The 17,112-nt window shown below is 40.6% G+C and overlaps 3 protein-coding genes across 3 annotated transcripts; 1 reads left to right on the top strand and 2 right to left on the bottom strand.

The window, feature by feature from the left end:
- Nucleotides 1-511: 511 nt before the first annotated feature.
- On the top strand, nt 512-1,867 carry LOC116194292. The gene is made up of 2 exons (XM_031523068.1): nt 512-939; nt 1,153-1,867. Exons 1-2 carry the CDS (start codon nt 535-537, stop codon nt 1,657-1,659), a joined length of 912 nt encoding a protein of 303 aa, XP_031378928.1. The 5' UTR covers nt 512-534; the 3' UTR covers nt 1,660-1,867.
- Nucleotides 1,868-2,375: 508 nt separating this feature from the next.
- Nucleotides 2,376-5,900, bottom strand: LOC116196720 (leucine-rich repeat receptor-like protein kinase TDR). The gene is made up of 2 exons (XM_031526585.1): nt 3,026-5,900; nt 2,376-2,920 (listed from the first exon to the last, which is right to left on the bottom strand). The coding sequence occupies exons 1-2, from the start codon at nt 5,601-5,603 to the stop codon at nt 2,625-2,627; spliced, it is 2,874 nt and encodes a 957-aa protein (XP_031382445.1). The 5' UTR covers nt 5,604-5,900; the 3' UTR covers nt 2,376-2,624.
- Nucleotides 5,901-10,094: 4,194 nt separating this feature from the next.
- LOC116197923 (adenylate kinase 5, chloroplastic) lies at nt 10,095-16,367 on the bottom strand. Its single transcript, XM_031528200.1, has 19 exons — nt 16,051-16,367; nt 15,824-15,916; nt 15,131-15,259; nt 14,888-15,022; nt 14,034-14,180; nt 13,768-13,842; nt 13,575-13,668; nt 13,407-13,444; nt 13,137-13,265; nt 12,885-12,920; nt 12,705-12,785; nt 12,050-12,188; nt 11,798-11,877; nt 11,629-11,694; nt 11,219-11,248; nt 11,009-11,118; nt 10,668-10,805; nt 10,462-10,491; nt 10,095-10,370 (listed from the first exon to the last, which is right to left on the bottom strand). Exons 1-19 carry the CDS (start codon nt 16,270-16,272, stop codon nt 10,343-10,345), a joined length of 1,800 nt encoding a protein of 599 aa, XP_031384060.1. The 5' UTR covers nt 16,273-16,367; the 3' UTR covers nt 10,095-10,342.
- Nucleotides 16,368-17,112: the final 745 nt, after the last annotated feature.

The following is a 17,112-nucleotide window of genomic DNA, read 5'->3' as shown; positions in this document are numbered from 1 at the left end:
GACGATTGTCAAGTTTTCCAATTCATGTGTCTAAACAACTCATCATGATTGATCCCTGGTTGCCTGACCCATCTCATTCAGTTCAACCCAGATCCAACAATCTTAGCCAAGATCAACCATCTCAACTTAGATTAAAAATTAGAGTGTGTCAAGAGACTCGCTTCTACTTTGATAATGCAATTTAACCTACTCGATAAGAATGGTGGCTATTGGGGTGCAGTGCATTTTCCAATAGCGTGCATTTGGGCTTTTCAACTTGCCTTTGTGGGGGGCTAAATGTTCCAACTGAAAACGAAGGTTAATATGTGTATTTAAAAGACAAAAAGAGTGCATTGGAATTTAATCATTATATAAGGCAAAACTAACTTCATCGAAAGTATAGTGGGCTAAAATAAGAACTCTCAATAAAGAGGGTGGCAAAACTGAAGCACTAGAAAAGTAAGGGAGTAAAACTTAAATCTACCATTAAAAAAAGCAAATATCAAATGTGAGACAAATTCACTATGAAAATTCAGGAAATGTTCGATCCGTTAAATGGCCACATTATCTCCGGCGACGACGGGCCATTCTTCCTCACCGTCAGCCGCCATAAACCACCAGCCCACCTCCGCCGCCACAGGTCGCACGGTGGCCTTCACGACCCCCAACAACTACGCCGACAGGCTCTCTCGCCTCCTCGCCCTCAGGGGTCACGCACCGCTCTGGTGCCCCACCCTCACCGTCAATGCCACCCCACAGTCCCTCATCCCTCACCTCTCGCCTCCGCCGGCCCTCGAGGCCTTCTCCACTGTAGCGTTCACCTCGCGTGCCGGAATAGGTGCGTTCTGCGCTGCGGTGGCCGGGATTAAAGGGGCGCTGCTCGCCTCGGACGGTGACGCTTTCCTAATCGCCGCCTTGGGCAGCGACGCCGAGCTCCTAAATGAGGAGTTTCTGTTAAAGGTATTAATTAATTAATTAACTAATCTAAATTTCTCAATTTCCCCGCTTAATTAATTTCTTTTTTATTTAAGCCCTCGTTCTTAATTCTGATTGTCTCTCTATTTTCTCTTTGCTTTGCATGATTTTCAGTTCTGCCCATAATATCTTTCTTTATTATATATATTAAACTCAATTTCGTGTGGAAATTGAGTTTTCATAATTGTTTTGTCGAAGATATGTCCTGACTTCCATAGAATTAAAACCATCGTGCCATCGACACCCACTCCGAGCGGTTTGGTCGAGTCACTAGGGCCCGGAGGCGGCCGAAAGGTCTTGTGCCCGGTGCCTCTGGTCATTGGGATCGAGGAGCCTCCAGTAGTCCCGAGTTTCCTTAGGGAACTTGAGGCTAGTGGCTGGATGCCAGTAAAGGTCGGGGCATATGAGACACGATGGCTGGGCCCACAATGCGCCGAGGTGATCATGGGAGAAGAGGTTCTGGACGCTATAATATTCACGAGCACGGCCGAGGTGGAAGGGCTGCTGAAAGGGTTGAGAGAGCTTGGATGGGACTGGGGGACGGTGAGAAGGAAGTGGCCAGAGCTGGTGGTGGCAGCCCACGGGCCGGTCACGGCTGCGGGGGCAGAGAGGCTGGGGGTCGGGGTGGATGTTGTGGGATCCAGGTTTGATAACTTTGAGGGTGTTGTTGGTGCTCTTGATCTGAGATGGCATGGCCCGAGATAGATCGATCATGCCTTATGCATATGTTAATGTTCTCTGTAATTTAAACACTAAGCTCGAAAATTACATGAGATTAGCAAACCGATAATACTGGAGTCACTTCATCTGCATTCCATGTACGTAGTCCTCTCACAAACCTATCATTGCGTTAAAGGCATCGATTGATGCTTTTTCGATAAATATTGAACTACCGAGTCTTTTTCTATAATAATGTATTTCTTACCCTTCAAGTAACTTACTCTTATTCTTTTGGGGTTTTGAATACGGGTTCGAAGACCATCTTGACCAAAGACTCTTATGTTGTGTTTGGTTTGTAAGTAACATTTTAAAATTAGATTTTGATTTTAAAAAAGAGTGATATAAATGGTTATGTATGAGTCTCACCCTTTGACTTTATATGAGTTATTTGATTTGATTTTGAAAAAGAGCAGTATAAATGAGGCCCATTTTTTGACTTTGTATGAGTTATTTTGTTTTGTTGTGGGTAGAATTAAGTTAATGTAAGATTTTAATAATGTTTGAAAGATTTTATTTTGTTTTATTTTAAGATTTTATTTTGTTTGTTTGAAATCAAACAAGATTCTTTTGGGGTTTGAATACGGGTTCGAAGCCCATCTTGACCGAAGATTAAACGATATGAAGACGAGGGATGAAAGTGAAAGAACTGCACTCTTAGTTGAAGTGAAACTGCATAGTTTGCAAGCCGATTGACAAAGGCGTTTCTGTTTCAATGCACTTACCTGGTTTATTAAAATTTTGCTTTATATTTTTTTCCACAAAATGTTGCTATATATGATCACCCAAAAAAAAAAAAACAAGAAGAAAAATTACAGACGGGGGTTCCATAAAAGACCTACCTAAAACAATAGTTACATGCTTGCTATTAATATCCAATCACATGATACACATATCTACCTTAATGCTTAAGCTCAATTTCTTTCTTTACTCTGCCGTTTCTGAAAGTAAGCTCATTTTCTCAAGCTCTTGTGCTCCGATAAAAGCTTCAGTGCATCTCGAGCTGTTGGTCGGTCCGATGCCGGTCTCTCAGTGCAAAGTAGAGCGACTTCGAGGACTAGCTGTACTTCCTCTTGGATGGAACCAGCATTCTCACTGCAAATTTCTCTTAAGAGAACTTCCTTTGGCTTGTTGTGGATGCTGTCTCCGGCACTTGCTAGCCTTCCGTTCGTCAATACTTCGATTATGATCTCCCCGAAGTTGTACACATCCATCTCGAGCTGCTCCTTAATCGCACCGCTGAATTCCCCTGTGAAGAAAATAGAAAGGGAAGAAAGGTTACTTCTGTGAATCCATTGGGCCGATTGTTTGAAGCTAACATGGGCATTTAAAGCCTCATTAATTCAATGGATACCTGGACCCTTCTCCGTGGTTCCGATCTGCGATGAACCTGAATTAAACCGAGCCAGGTACCGGAACCCAAACTCCGTCAGTCGGGGTTCCATATTCTCATCGAAAACCACGATGTTCAACTTCAAATCTCCATGAGGAATTGGAGGGAAGCACTCATTGTGGAGATAGCAAAGGCCTCTCGCAATCCCATTGATCACCCTACGCTTTTCCCTCCAGTCCCTTTTGGCTCCTATCCTCTCACCTAAATTCCCATTCGGCAAGTGATCATATAGTAAGTAAGCCACCTCTCTGTTGTGGCAAAACCCGAGTAGCCGGGTCAGGTTCGGGTGCCTAGCTTCTCCCATTCTGGTAATAAACCCCGATAAGATCTCCATTCTCTTTGAGTCCCACTCCAGCTTCTTGACCGAGACAGTTATTCCAGTTGGCAGAACTGCCTTGGAAACCGGACCTTGTGGTGTTGGTATGGGTTCGGAGACCTCGAAGCTCCTCATTATGTCGTTCGGTGTGAATCGGGGGAGCCCATCGAAGGACACCATCTTCCAGTGGCCCTTTCGGCTGCCCTTAATGAAATGAAAGATCCCTAGGGCCAACAGTGCCGTGAGAACGACTAATCCCAAACATAGTAAGAGGACCAATATTAGCTTCCCTTTTGTGCCCTTGCTTCCGAGAATACCTATCGAGCCAGGGCATGGTCGCAGTGGGGCGCCACACAGTCTCTCATTACCTAGAAACGAGCTCTGATCCATCGATTTGAAGACCTTGCTGGAAGGTATTGGTCCAGATACGTCATTGAAAGAGATGTTGAATTGCCTTAGCCTCAAAGAATCCCTGAATTCCCTCGGTATTGGACCGGTGAAATTGTTGCGGGACAGGTCCAGGGCACTGAGAGCAGGAAGACGAGCAATCCCTTTGGGAATCTGACCAGTGAGATGATTCCTGGAAAAATCGACCCACTCAAGTTCCCGGCAACTGGAAATACTCTCAGGTAGGGAACCTGATAAGGCGTTATCATTAAGCTCGATCACCGAAACCGACTCGCATGACCCAAATGCGGGAATTTCTCCCGAGACATTACAACCGGACATGGAGAAATTCTTCAGGGACTGCATAGACCATATCCCCGTCGGGATTGTGCCTCCAATCCCACGATTCCCGGACACATTGAAGTACTGAAGATTCGCGGCGCGGGAAATATCGGAGGGGATGGGCCCCGTGAAATTATTTCTGGAAAGATCGATGTAGGAAATGTCAGAGATTAGAGTGAAGTTAAGTGGAATCTCGCCGGAGAATGAATTATCCTCGAGGCGGAGCCGAACAAGGGATGCACAATCCGAGACCAAAGGCGACAAGGTCCCCGTGAAATTGTTCGAGAACATGATCAACTTGAGGAGTCCACCTCCCGAACAGATCTTTGCCGGGATCGGGCCGACCAAGTAGTTCGTCGAAACATCAACCCACTCGAGTTTCAAGTTCTTGCCCAAGTCCTTTGGGAGTGGCCCGCTGAAGAGATTGTTCCATATAAGGAGAGTCTCAAGGGAAGGAAGTTCCGCGACAGAATCCGGGACTGTCCCATTCATGGAATTGTAGAACAGGCTGAGGAGCCTCAAGTTCTTGAGCCCGCTGAAGCTCTCAGGGACCGGTCCTGAGATCAGATTATCCGACAAGTCCAAGTCGGTGAGTGACACCACTCTGCCAAGCTCCCAGGGAATCAGACCCACAAGCTGGTTCTTGAACAGGAAAAGTGACTCAAGCTTGGTGAGGTTCGAAAGCACTTTCGGGATTGGACCGGAGAGGTTGGCATCGGCAATGTCAAGGTATGTGATCGCACTCAAATTACCGAACTGCTGCGGGATGCCTCCTTCGTAGGAATTGTACCCGATTTCCATGTGAGTCAAGGTCTGGAGGTTCCCTAGCTCAGGTGGGATCTCCCCACTGAGGAAGTTCCCGGCTAAGTGAATAAACTTTATGCTCCTAAAGCTTCCATACACAGGTGGGATTCCTCCACTGAAGTAGCTCCCTGCAAGGTTCAGCACTTCTAGTGTTTCGACTTGAGGCAGATTCCGAGGCAGGGGACCGGAGAAGCTGTTGCTGAACGCGTCGATCAACACGAGATTCTTCATCCCAGCGAGTGAAATATCCCCCGGAAACTCCCTGGAGAAGTTGTTCCTGCTGATATCCAATGTCCTGAGCTCTGTGAGGTTGAAGATTTCCACCGGGAGAGCCCCGGAGAAGGAGTTGTAGCTGAGGTTCAAGTGCTGCAGGTCCTGGAAGACGGCGAGCTTCTCGCCCGATAAGGACCCGCTCAGGATTCTTCCCGACAAGTCGATCGAGATCACCGAGGTTTTGTTGCCGTTGCAGGTGATTCCCGGCCAGGAACATGATTGGATAGCGGGCTGCGAGGGGTCTGGTTCTGGGCTTATGGACCAGTCCTCGAGGGTGTTTTGCGGGTCTGTGAGCTCCGATTTTAGGTTCAGGAGGGCCTCTGTGAAGATGTCAGTGGTGGAAGAAGAAGGGCTGACGGAGGTGGAGCAGATAAACAGGAGGAGGAAGCTGAGAAAGAGGGAGTAGGGGAGCTCCATTGGCAATTGGAGAGCTCAGATGAAGAGAGGAACAATGAGAAAGGAAGAGGAAGAAGAGGAACAGAGGAAACTGGAGCTATTCGAAGTGTAGACTGGAAGATGAGTGAGTGCATGTACGTAAACTTTCTACCGCAGTGGTACGTCTAAACTTTCCTGAACGACACCACACTGGAATAAAGAATTTATGCTCTGTGCTGGTTAACGTTGGACCATACAGTCACTAATACAGAAGATCACACGAAACCACCGAAAACACGAGCATACGTGCGTGCGACCAGGCTTGCACGGTATCGACAGGTTTTTCCTGTCTCTTTTTCTAGGTTAAAACCGTCCTACTATGTTACAGCTAGCGGCACACCAGCGAGTAGACACCAATGATGGAATCGAAGACTCAAACGGTTCGGGTAATTACTGTTTCAAAATGGCAAGAATTAGAGACATGTACATCATGAACAGCTGTTTTTTATTATTTTTATTTTCCTAAAATTAAAAATAAAATTTGCTTTATTTAGATTTTAGGTTTTTTGTCCGTGTGGGGCAGTGATTGAATGCATGGGAAATAGAGAAAGTGGATGGAAAAGAGGAGTAGGGGGAGAAAAATGACAAAATGATTAGTTGATGGGATGAGAAGGAAGGAAGAATTATTATGGATTTTTGCTTTATTTAGGGGGCAAGAGAGGGACCCTAACGTCAGCAGTTTATTTTGATCGTGTCCGCCATTAGGGAATAACAAAGCGTTTTTTTTCCATGGATGTGTCTATCAGCATCTCCTTCTTTTTTCCAATTGCCCTGCTTTTCGTATCGATACCTAATCCGAACAATGTATCCCAACACAAATCCAATATACTTCGAGAATCAACAATGCTATTCCGTAACCGACTGGCCAGTATCTCGTACCAAATTACTCCTTCAATACAGTGATATACTTTGCATCGAGATCTTGCATTGAGAAGTTCGATCCAATACCAAAACCGTGAAATCTCTAAACATATATCGTCCTCGTCTTGGATCCATGGCCCAATCATCCGTGTCTTGCCGTATGGGCAATCATGGTTAAGCCGAGTTTCTCGCACATGATGAGTGTACATCGAAAAGAAAGATAACTATGTGGATGTATTCAATATAGGGCTGGGGAAAAGGCCAGAGGGTTTTTTTTATTTTTTGTGCTTCTTATGGGTTATTGAAAGGGATGAGTTACGTGAAAAAAGTCGGGAAGTGACAATTGAAGGTGAGAGTAGGGGAAATGTGTTCAAAAAAGACAATAGTGTGCAAGCGACTGGTGAGTGCGTGAGTGATGAAAAAGGCAATGCCTTTTCCTTCTGATTTATGACCACCCAAAGGCTTTTCTGTCTTTGAAAGACACTAAAGAGAGGCCAATACCTCTATTGCAATTCTTCATTTTCCTAAATAAGTAATAATAATTAAAAGAGATAAACTTCTCTTTGGTGCCTCCTTAAAAGGAAGATTTTACATAGACAAATTAAACACCGCCACGTAATAAGTTGTCGAATGATTGTCAGTAACGAAATAATAAGAAATTTATTAAATAACAAAACACTTGTTATTTAATAAGGAACTTATTATTTTTAATATAATAATATATTTGTTAAATAATAAAAAAATTATTATTTTGAATAAAATTTAATATTTTAAATACAACAATACTCTTGTTAAATAGCAAGTTATCTTGCCAAATAGCAAGAAACTTATTTTTTTTCAGAGCCTAGTGAATTTTTAAGGAGGCTTCATATTCTAGATACTTAAGAGATAAACTTTTGCTGGGTGCCTTCTTAAAAGGATGATTTTGCAGAAATCAATCAGAGACTACCACGTCGCAAGTTATCGGATGATTATCGGTGAAAAATAATAAGAAACTTGTTAAATTGTAAAAAACTTGTTATTTAATAAGAAACTTATTGTTTTTTAATATAATAATATATTTGTTAAATAATACCAAACTTGTTATTTTGAAAGAAACTTTTTATTTTGTACACAATAGGACTATTGTCAAATAGCAAGTTATCTTGATAAAAAGCAAGGTACTTATTCTTTTTTATGCTTCCATAAAAGTACACTTTTAAGAAGACTCCATATCCAACGCACTCCCTAGTTAAAAACCAAGTTAAATGGTCTCAGAAAAGAATGTTAAAAATTTAAAAATCCACATGACATTTATCTATCGGTCTACAAGAAAATTGCAGTTTCAGTAACTTAGGCTGCTTGATTGATGTGGGTCCCAACATATTTTGCTATGTGCAAAATCCATGACGATCAATGTTCCTTGTGTGTCAGGAGAAATATTTAGATGAATGTCATATAGATTTTAAATCTATGTAACTATCTTTTCAGGAAAAAATAAAAAAGGAAACAGTTTTCAAATCAAAAATAAATTTTAACTTTTTAACATTTTAGGGTGTGTGACATAGATTTCAAATCTATGCGTTACTCATGTAAGTATTTCTCCATTTGTCATCACCTTTGACGATCAATGGTCCTTGTGTGTAAGGATAAATATTTAGATGAATGTTACATAGATTTCATCCTTTTTGGAAAAAAAATGAAAAAGGAAACAACTTTCAAATCAGAAATAAATTTTAATTTTTTACTATTTTTGGGTGTTTACAAACTTTACATAGATTTTAAATTTACATGTAAGTATTCCTCCGTCTGTCAGTACCTTTCGCGATAAGATCTAGGGAAGAATTTCCAAGACCCGCTAGGGTTCCACTGATTAAGATTGGGGGACCTTGGAGTGCTTCATCTTCATAATTCCCCTTGTTTAATCAAAAACCTTCTTAGATGGTTCTATAACTCGAAGTACCTAGAGAACGGCAACTTCTCGTTATTCTCACGGTGCAGATGCACCTCTTACTATGGTTTAAGAGCAATGCCTAGTCGATATGCACCTGAACAACCTCTCACGTGATGCATTTACTTGGCATTTGGTACGCAATTACGACACTTGCAATTCATCATCATCTACTCTACTTCAACTATTCTATGCTGGAGAGCAGGTGTCGAAAATCCTATACCCTAACTCCCTATGCTCACATGACCTCCCTAAGAGAAAGAGCTGTAGATTCATATCTCTAAATAATTTCTGCATGATTCTGCAGTAATGGCATATTTCAGTTAATCAAATCATGAACAGCCAACACAATGCGGTGTTTGAATATGGGCAACGTCAGAAATTCAGAAACAAAGTACCCTTTTTTTCCAAATCTCTAAAATTATGTGTAACCAATTTCGATTTTTCGATGTGCAACCAGCTAGTATAATTCGGAATCTCGGTGAATTTCGACTAATTTAGATTCATACAGAGTCAGCTCCAAATTTTGGATTATTTATCCACGTACAATATTCTAAAATAAGACCTTGCTTAGGATAGAGATGTGCCAAATTACGTGAATCAACCGAACTTGGTGGTTCGATTTTATTTGTAGAAGAGGACAGATGAATGAATGTATTAAATGTTTGTCACTTACAAGAGAGGCTTCTGCAGTTTTCACAGTCGACAAGGGGCACTCCCGTGAGAATCATTAATTTTGTGCAGTCACAGCACACGAACATAATAGAAACTACAAACAAACAATAAACCAAATAAAGCAGATAAAATTCATTTACTATCTTCGAAAATTCAGATAATCTTTCCTCCATGACCAAATGTACGGTAGCATTTGAATCGTAGGTCATTATGTAAAACGTGACCATAAGACGTCATGCGAGTATGATGGAAGATTGATCGAGCAGAGTTAACCCCTCGAACATCAGATGCCGGCGAGCCAATCATAGCCTTTGCAACAGACTTGGAACGTATCATTTTCGTAATGAAATTAACTATTATGCATATGAACATCCGGTTACCTCTCGGATCGTATCGGCTCGAGGAATTTGGCAAGGCATGAGAAAAGACCAGTCAAAGAGATACGTTGAGGAAAAGGTGGAAGGAAGAGGATTGAATTGAAGGGATTTTCCCGAGAAAGCTTGAAAGGGACACCCCACCAAATCAATGTGTTTGTGTGCGAGTGTGTTTTAATAGGAAGAAAAAGGTGACACAGAGAGAGCACAGCTTTTCATAGAAAAAGTAAAGGAAAGATCCTATAAAAAAAAAAAGAAAAAAAAAAGTAAAGGCCAAAGGATGCAAAAATTATTATGTGCTGGATTCCCATTACAGTCAAAAGATTAGGAACTTAATTATTATTATCATGGCAAAATTTTGATTTGATATCTTATTCTAATCATATGAAAAAGCAGGAATTAAAGATATGAAAAAGCGGGTTCCGACACCACTTGAAGTGCTTAATGGCCAAGGTCAAATTAGTACCCGAACGGTAATTAGTTTAATCCTGTTGACTTATGAGACCTTGTTATTCATTTAAAAAAAAACATGAAGTGAATCTTAATGTGATTCGATGGTAATATTAACATGAAATCTCATGGAAATCCAGTGGGAATAAGTCAAATCAGCAGGCCGGAAATCTCCTTCCATAGTGAGATAAGAAAAGGGCAAATACTTATCTATTAGAGATGGTGCTATCTCATGGATTCAGAAAAGCGAAAAAGATTTGCGGATTCAATCTTGGTCCGATACACAGAAGTTGTCGGTTCTCCGACTAGTATGCAAGATATATTTGAAAAGATTGACTATAAACAAAGTTGCACCCCACGAAGCAAAATGGGGGCAAGAAAGAAGAGAAGAGCAAACCATGTATGTATGCGTTGTATATGCAATTCCCTGTCTAACCAAGAATGCCACTCAGGAAGCCCCTGCACCAAGCAAAAGCCACTTCCAACTTATTAATTTTGTAGATTTTGATAAAACTAAGCAAGAAACAAACTCAAGAGTGAAGATTCTCACCAGATTCCGGAGTTGCCCTTGGCTTGATTCCTGCAAACGATTCATCCAAACAGAACAATATGGTCAGTGAGATGTTTGAACACCCGATGATGGAGTGGTCTAGATGCTTAAACTCACATGTTCCAGTAACTTATGGTATTTTCAGCCTTTGGACTTTCTTCTGTTGTCATCTAAATAGCACAAAGCATGCAATTTGTGAGATGTACCTTGGTTTCCCTAAAAAGGCATCATTAATTTCATCACCAGTTGGCTTCACGGGATATGTGGACAGCAATACGTACTCTTCCTTCCCAAACTCTTTATCGACTCTCTTGTACAGCTCATACGGGTATGGATACGACATCCTGGAAAGGAGGAAGTATTGACAATTCTCAGTTGGAGGTAATACTGACATTACTTGTAGGAATGCTTCCTGATGAACATTCAAGAAAAAATAACAAGCTTGATTCATGGGTATGCAACTTACGACATGCATGTGGAGTTTGGGATCATAACAAGGACAGAAGGTTCAACATCCGAGTTTGTGCAGTATCCTGGGAAATTTTACCTTAGAGCGCCCATGATGGGATACTGAGTTCCTGCGTAATAGAGAAGCCTAAAGAAATAGCAGTTCTCAAATGATGCAGCATATTCAAGCCTCTTGTCTCTTCCAATTGTCTGCAAGAAATAATGAATATCATGATTTAAAAACACTCACTCCCTGTCTAAGGAACAGAAAGAACTTGATCTCTGACCATTTATGTGCTACTCTACTTACTTGCATGATACCACTGGAACCGGGTAAATCCTGAAATGCATGAATTAAGGCTTAGTAAAACACCACAGCCAAAAACAGAGGCAAAAAGAGAGAAAACGAGCTTAATGAAGACATCTCGGTGTATTCTCAGGAACTAATCCACTATCCTCCCTAGGAAATTCTTAGGTAATTAGAGGAATGTGCAAGAATAAATATGAACCATAAAGGCAGTACTCACTAAATTGTATTTCCTAAGGCGCATGGGATCATGATACAGTAAACTGCAGTTGGACCTTTTTTTTTTCTCCCCGTTGTTCCTTGCTTTTCAAGAGACAGAAAACTGGGATTTTTCTAGCCCAAGCTCTTAAAGAATCACATACAGGAGTTTTAATTTCGATATTTCATCCTATATTCATAAATTAAGAGCAAACCTTAAGCCTAGGATTGATGAGAATGACAGGTCGGGGACCTGCAGCATCAGTCATGGCCCTTAGATCCTGCACGTGTAAATCCAGATCATAGAATATATTGTTCAAACCATATGGATTCACCGGCTTAAGCATTTGTAGATCAGTAAGAATGTTTGTTAAAGGTCCTTACATCGATAATACAATTGCCTACAGCATTTTGAGGAGCCACTAAGATAAATATATCATCTTCCTCATCAACCTCTTTTCCACCTGCAAAATGGAAATACTTTTCTATTAAAAAACGCAAATATCATTTGTCAAAAACCAATCAGAATATGTTACCAGACGTACACTGTCTAATCGCAGAGAATATCTCCAGATTTTTATTTACATTGTCAAGGATATATCAGAGAGGATAATATATAGGGTGTTGTCAACATACCTATCGATCCAATTTTTATAAAGGTACCTAAAGCACCATATTCACCCCAATCCATGAACTCCAATATCTTCCGACTACCAGCTAGCTGCAGAGGCATTCCTGCAAGAGCACCTTCCCCCATTGACCCTTGAACACATACCTAAAGGTTCACGAAAAAGAACCAAACACGCTTCATCTGTTTCATGAAATATATCTTCACAGTGAAAGAGTTTCAATGGAAAACAAACTTTTTGACAAAATTCTTCAGTCATCATGTACTTTTTTCTGTACTATTTGGTTGACATATGACTTGCTGACTGAATTCTCCTTCTGTTGTTGAACTATAGAAACCAAAGAAAATACTTCCCGTGACAATTGACGAACTTTTGGGGAAAAATGGACCAATTATTTTCCATCTGCTTGGATTAGATTATTTTCAGTCTGAACAAAAAGTTTCAGGGATTATTTTTTCTGGTGGAGTTTAATGAGCAAAATAATTTTTTTTTTCAATTATGTAACATGCTTTTCTTTGATGAATGAAACACTGGATTGTAAGGAAAGTAGTTCTCGTTCATATCAACTTTCCTGAAGCAGAGATACCCACCATAGTATTTTTCAAGGAAAACTACACAGAAATTGCATCAACTGTTAACAAAAGAAACTAAAATAACTGCACCTTAACACGTTTTCCATCATCAGCAAATGAAAGGGCAATAACCCGCACGAGTTCCATAAGAGTACCTATTCGATAAACATCCTGTCCAAGAAAATCCTTATAGTAGTTAGAAGTAAAATAGAAGAAGGGAAAAAATGAAAAAGAATGAGAGCTGCACTCTCTTCAAAAATAACTTCTCACCATTTCTGGGTTAAGCTCCGGAATATTGATCTCAACCTGCCAAAATCGCTCACCGCGACGTCAATATGGAATTCTAGTTTCACTTGTATGAAGTGGAAAAAAGTTCCAAGAGGTAGACAAAGAATTCTGAGGGGTCTCATAACTACGTACAGGGATCAAAATACAGCATACGAAATATCAAAAAGATAAAGCCAATCATCTAAAGGTGTACCCGAAATTCTTAATAAAGTGATTTAAGGACGGATATCAGACCTTTAATCTTGTTCTTCCATCGTTTATTGATCTCTGGGTTGCTAGAAGGACATCTTGGTAGAAATATTTCCTGATTTCTCTGGAATGCGGGATGTTGTTCAATCTAGTTGGGATTCCTCTCCAGCTACTCTGCAGGATGCTAAAGCAAAATAAGATAAGAAATAAAAGGGAAGTAAAAATTGAAAACAGGACGATATAAAAAGTGGTTCTGACAATTATACCATAAAAAGATTCAATAAAAAATTGCGGAGATAAATTAGCATCAAATACCTCTTTTGAAAATTCCTGAACTGAACCATTCCCTCGTACTGAATTCATTGTTGTTGGCAAAGAAACATCACAAAGTTCATCGAAATCATGCACCGATGACCATAATCAATAAATAAACATACAAATAAACACATAAGTGATCTCTTATAATGAATTGAAAGGCAATACCTAAATTTGTTCCTTTTTGCTTATTGTTCTGTAGTTGCGTCAATATGGAGTCTATCTCAATGAAAACCTCATCTTTTGAACGGCTTCCATCAATCTGAAATTTTACAAGATACGGGAAAGGAGAAAATGACATTATGCTGAGTTCAACATATAAGGCGGCAGAGAAGAACGTCTGTCTTGTACATCGATGCACCTTTTTTGTAATACTTGAATAAGTTGCTGAGATAGATTCCGCATTTTTCTTGTATATTTCCAAGCGAGATTTTACCTAAAAAATTGAAATAGAAAGGTTGGTTATCTCACGATCATGCCATGAAATGACAGCAGCAGAGTACTGTACTTAAGTTGATAGGAAGGTGCAAAAGACAATCACCAAGAGTAAGCACACTTGACATACCTTCGTTTTGCAAACATAAAAATGATTAATTGGGTACATTAGAAAGTCAAGAAAAGTCGTACCTTCTCCTCCGTGTCATCAGGACGGGTAATAAGTCTTGCTTTAATTTCGTCATTCTCAGGAGGAAAATTCTTTATGTGGTAGATCTTCCCTGTAGTTGGGTCTAGCCGTCTCCCGACACATCTGTCGATTAGAATTTCATCAGGAACCTGAGTAATAAGAGTAACATTTACGTAAAAGATCAATTCAAATAACATGTTACTTGTGATTAAGTGAAGAGCATAGACTAATATATTTCAGAGCTCCTAACTTCCATTTTAAAATTCAAGAAAGAATATTAAGGTCAAAGGACAAGGAAAGCATCTTATTTCTTTTTCTGATAGGACAAGGAAAGCCTTCAAATGCAAATGTATAGTATATATTCAACAAAAAGTCCCAGCTGTCCGGCCATCAAAAATATTTCCACTGTTCTATTTTCTTTTCAGACAAACTAGAAAAGTGGGGAAAACGTGGTCAACCAGGTCTTAAGAAATCCTTAGACAAAACACAAGTCTTTGGGTGGTCTCCCCTCAAAAAATTGAAAAATGGAACAGAAAACAGTTAATGAGTATCCAACAATGAAGACAAGAAGCTAAAACAGTTCCCTACAACCAAAGCTCATAAGAGATCCTCATATGTCGAAAATGCATTGATATTTTGCCTCCTATATTCGTTCTTTTCAGGAAAAAAAAGGTTTAAAAAAGCAGGTCTTAAAGTGCTATCTGACCGGTCTACTTACTCTAGTTTTTTACTATAGTTTTCCATTTACTTAGTACCGAAAGTGAAAAAGTAGAGAGGTTGTTACATCAAATGAGGCATTACTATCAATATCAACGATCAATGATTATGCGAGATTGCAATTTTCACTTCGACATACATCCAGCACTATGTAAACATCCGGTCTGATGTTCTGTTCCTCGAGGCTTTGAGCTTGAGCATAACTTCGGGGATAACCATCAAGGAGCCACCCCCTCTGTTTCACGTCTTCAAGTGCTAACCGTGCAGTGACCATCTTTGAAAGAAGAAAAAAAAAGAAAAGCAAAGATTAATAATGCCTTCCCAGTCATGACCGAACAAACAAAGGATGTGAGACAAGTGAGTTTTCTTTATTGAATCATACAGCAGTAACGATTTCATCTGGAACGAGCTGTCCTGCATTCATGAATGCCTTGGCTTTGTTTCCAATGTCAGTCCCAGCAGCTACTTCTGCTCTGAGAAGATCTCCAGTGGATACGTGGACTAACCTGAACTGATAACGAAACAAGAAGAGTATTTCAATGCAGTCAGAGATCTGATAAGGGATGAAATAAATTTCCTAAAACAAACTTTAGCCTTGCAATTATCTAGCATAACCATCTAAGCAGCCACATTGTCGGACAACATTCAAGTGGAGCAGCTTATGTTAAAATGGACATAATATGAAGAAAGTTCAGATTCAAGAGCTAAGAAAGTATACAACGCCTTGATCATCAAATTCACAACTTAAGGACAAACTTCAAGTTTTGCAGTAAAGCAGATTTAGTTTGAAAACAGAAGGCTCGTATAAGAAAGTATGATACGATCTAAGAAAAGTTTGAATTCAGTAGAGTAGAAATGGAACATCTGCTGCACTAACGATTGATCCGCTCCATCAGAATGTCTTCTTGAAACACTTGCTTCGGAGCAATTCAGAAATTTACTGAAGCTAACTCGAACACATACTAATCAAATTCCGAGATGTAAAGAGACCTCATTCACTACGCTCAAGACCATACAAAACCTGTGTTTCCAAGAAGTTGGCCTACTGAACACCGAAGCATCAGCGAGAGATTACCTTCTTCACAATCAATTCACACTGGGTCCCCTTCCCAGAAGCCGGAGCCCCGGAAATCATCACCTTCAGCGGCTCACTCGCCGAACACTTCACCTTCAATCCCCGCACATTGCCACCATGTCACAGAATCATTACACCGAAAAAGGAAACTATTGACATCTTCACGAAGAATTTATAGAAAAATTTGAACTTTAATAAAGAAATGATAAGGAGAAGTTGAAGCTCACCTTAGTTTCGGGCTTCTTCGCGCTCGAGAGGGCGGTATGGGAGAGACTGAGGGACTGAAGGCTTCCATTAGAGAAAGACGAGTGAAGAGAGGAGAGTGAAGGGGAAGGGGATGGAGAAATCGAAGAAGGGTAGAGAGAGCAAGCGGAGAGGGAAGAGAGGGGAGGAGTTGCAGCGACATTGCTGCACTGCAGAGACGACACCGAGCTGCTGCCGATCATCATTTGTAGAGAGAGAGAGAGAGAGAGAGTATAGAGAGAGAAAGAGCGGAAGGCTTAAAATGGTAGCAGAAGAGGAAGAAGAAGGATGTGGTGGTGGTGGTTACTGTCCAATGGGGGAGATGGGACATTGCTCGGGATATTATTTTGGCGGGTGAAGAATCAAATTACAGTTTGGTCCACAAAACTTTACAGATTTATAGTTTTGTCCTCAAATTGTTTATTTAGGCTTTTTCCGCATGAATGATTGGTGGGGTGCCCGTTTTGGTCCCTGATGTTATTGTTACCAGGCCCGCGCTAAACTCGACAAAGGTGAGTTGCATTGCATACACGGAGTATTTGGCCTCTTTTCGGTGAAATGACGTCTCGAGTCAGATCGACAAGGTGAAGTCGCATATAGTCGCTTACTCTCCTTGGGTAGCCGGTTGTAAACAACAGGTTCTCTGTGGAACTAGAATTGATCGGATCTATATACATAATAAAGTCAATTTTCGATACGTTTATTGTATACTCAATGTTTTTATATATGAAGGTTGAGCGCACATCACCTAAAATAACCATTCACTACATACATTTCAACACTCTCTCCTTCGACTTGGGCTTGCTCGTCTTCTTCACTAGTTTGCGCTTCTTCCCGCAGTTGGGAAACTGTCTCTCCCCTGGCTCAAAATCGCTCCTCCTCCGATTGTTCTTCTTATTCTTCCGATAGTTCGGGAAAACAAGACAAGAACTACAATGTATCGGTCACCTCTTGTAGCAGTTTTCGGTGTTCTTTTCCTTCTTCTTGGTCACTGTAAATGCACAACTAATGTCCTCTTCTCGCCATTCGATCTCTATTCGGCGCAA

Source organism: Punica granatum, chromosome 2 (genome assembly GCF_007655135.1).
Source record: "Punica granatum isolate Tunisia-2019 chromosome 2, ASM765513v2, whole genome shotgun sequence".
Classification (NCBI taxonomy): domain Eukaryota; kingdom Viridiplantae; phylum Streptophyta; class Magnoliopsida; order Myrtales; family Lythraceae; genus Punica; species Punica granatum.
The sequence above is the reverse complement of the archived record's forward strand: the minus strand, read 5'-3'. Positions and strand labels throughout refer to the sequence as shown.

Coding starts and splice junctions, on each gene's coding strand:
- LOC116196720 (XM_031526585.1), bottom strand. CDS start 5,603: ATGGAGCTCCCCTACTCCCTCTTTCTCAGCTTCCTCCTCCTGTTTATC. Junction 2,921..3,025: donor AACCACGGAGAAGGGTCCAG/GTATCCATTGAA, acceptor TTTTCTTCACAG/GGGAATTCAGCGGTGCGATT.
- LOC116194292 (XM_031523068.1), top strand. CDS start 535: ATGGCCACATTATCTCCGGCGACGACGGGCCATTCTTCCTCACCGTCA. Junction 940..1,152: donor ATGAGGAGTTTCTGTTAAAG/GTATTAATTAAT, acceptor GTTTTGTCGAAG/ATATGTCCTGACTTCCATAG.
- LOC116197923 (XM_031528200.1), bottom strand. CDS start 16,272: ATGATGATCGGCAGCAGCTCGGTGTCGTCTCTGCAGTGCAGCAATGTC. Junction 13,843..14,033: donor CTGATGACACGGAGGAGAAG/GTACGACTTTTC, acceptor TCAATTTTTTAG/GTAAAATCTCGCTTGGAAAT. Junction 11,878..12,049: donor TATAAAAATTGGATCGATAG/GTATGTTGACAA, acceptor TCCATTTTGCAG/GTGGAAAAGAGGTTGATGAG.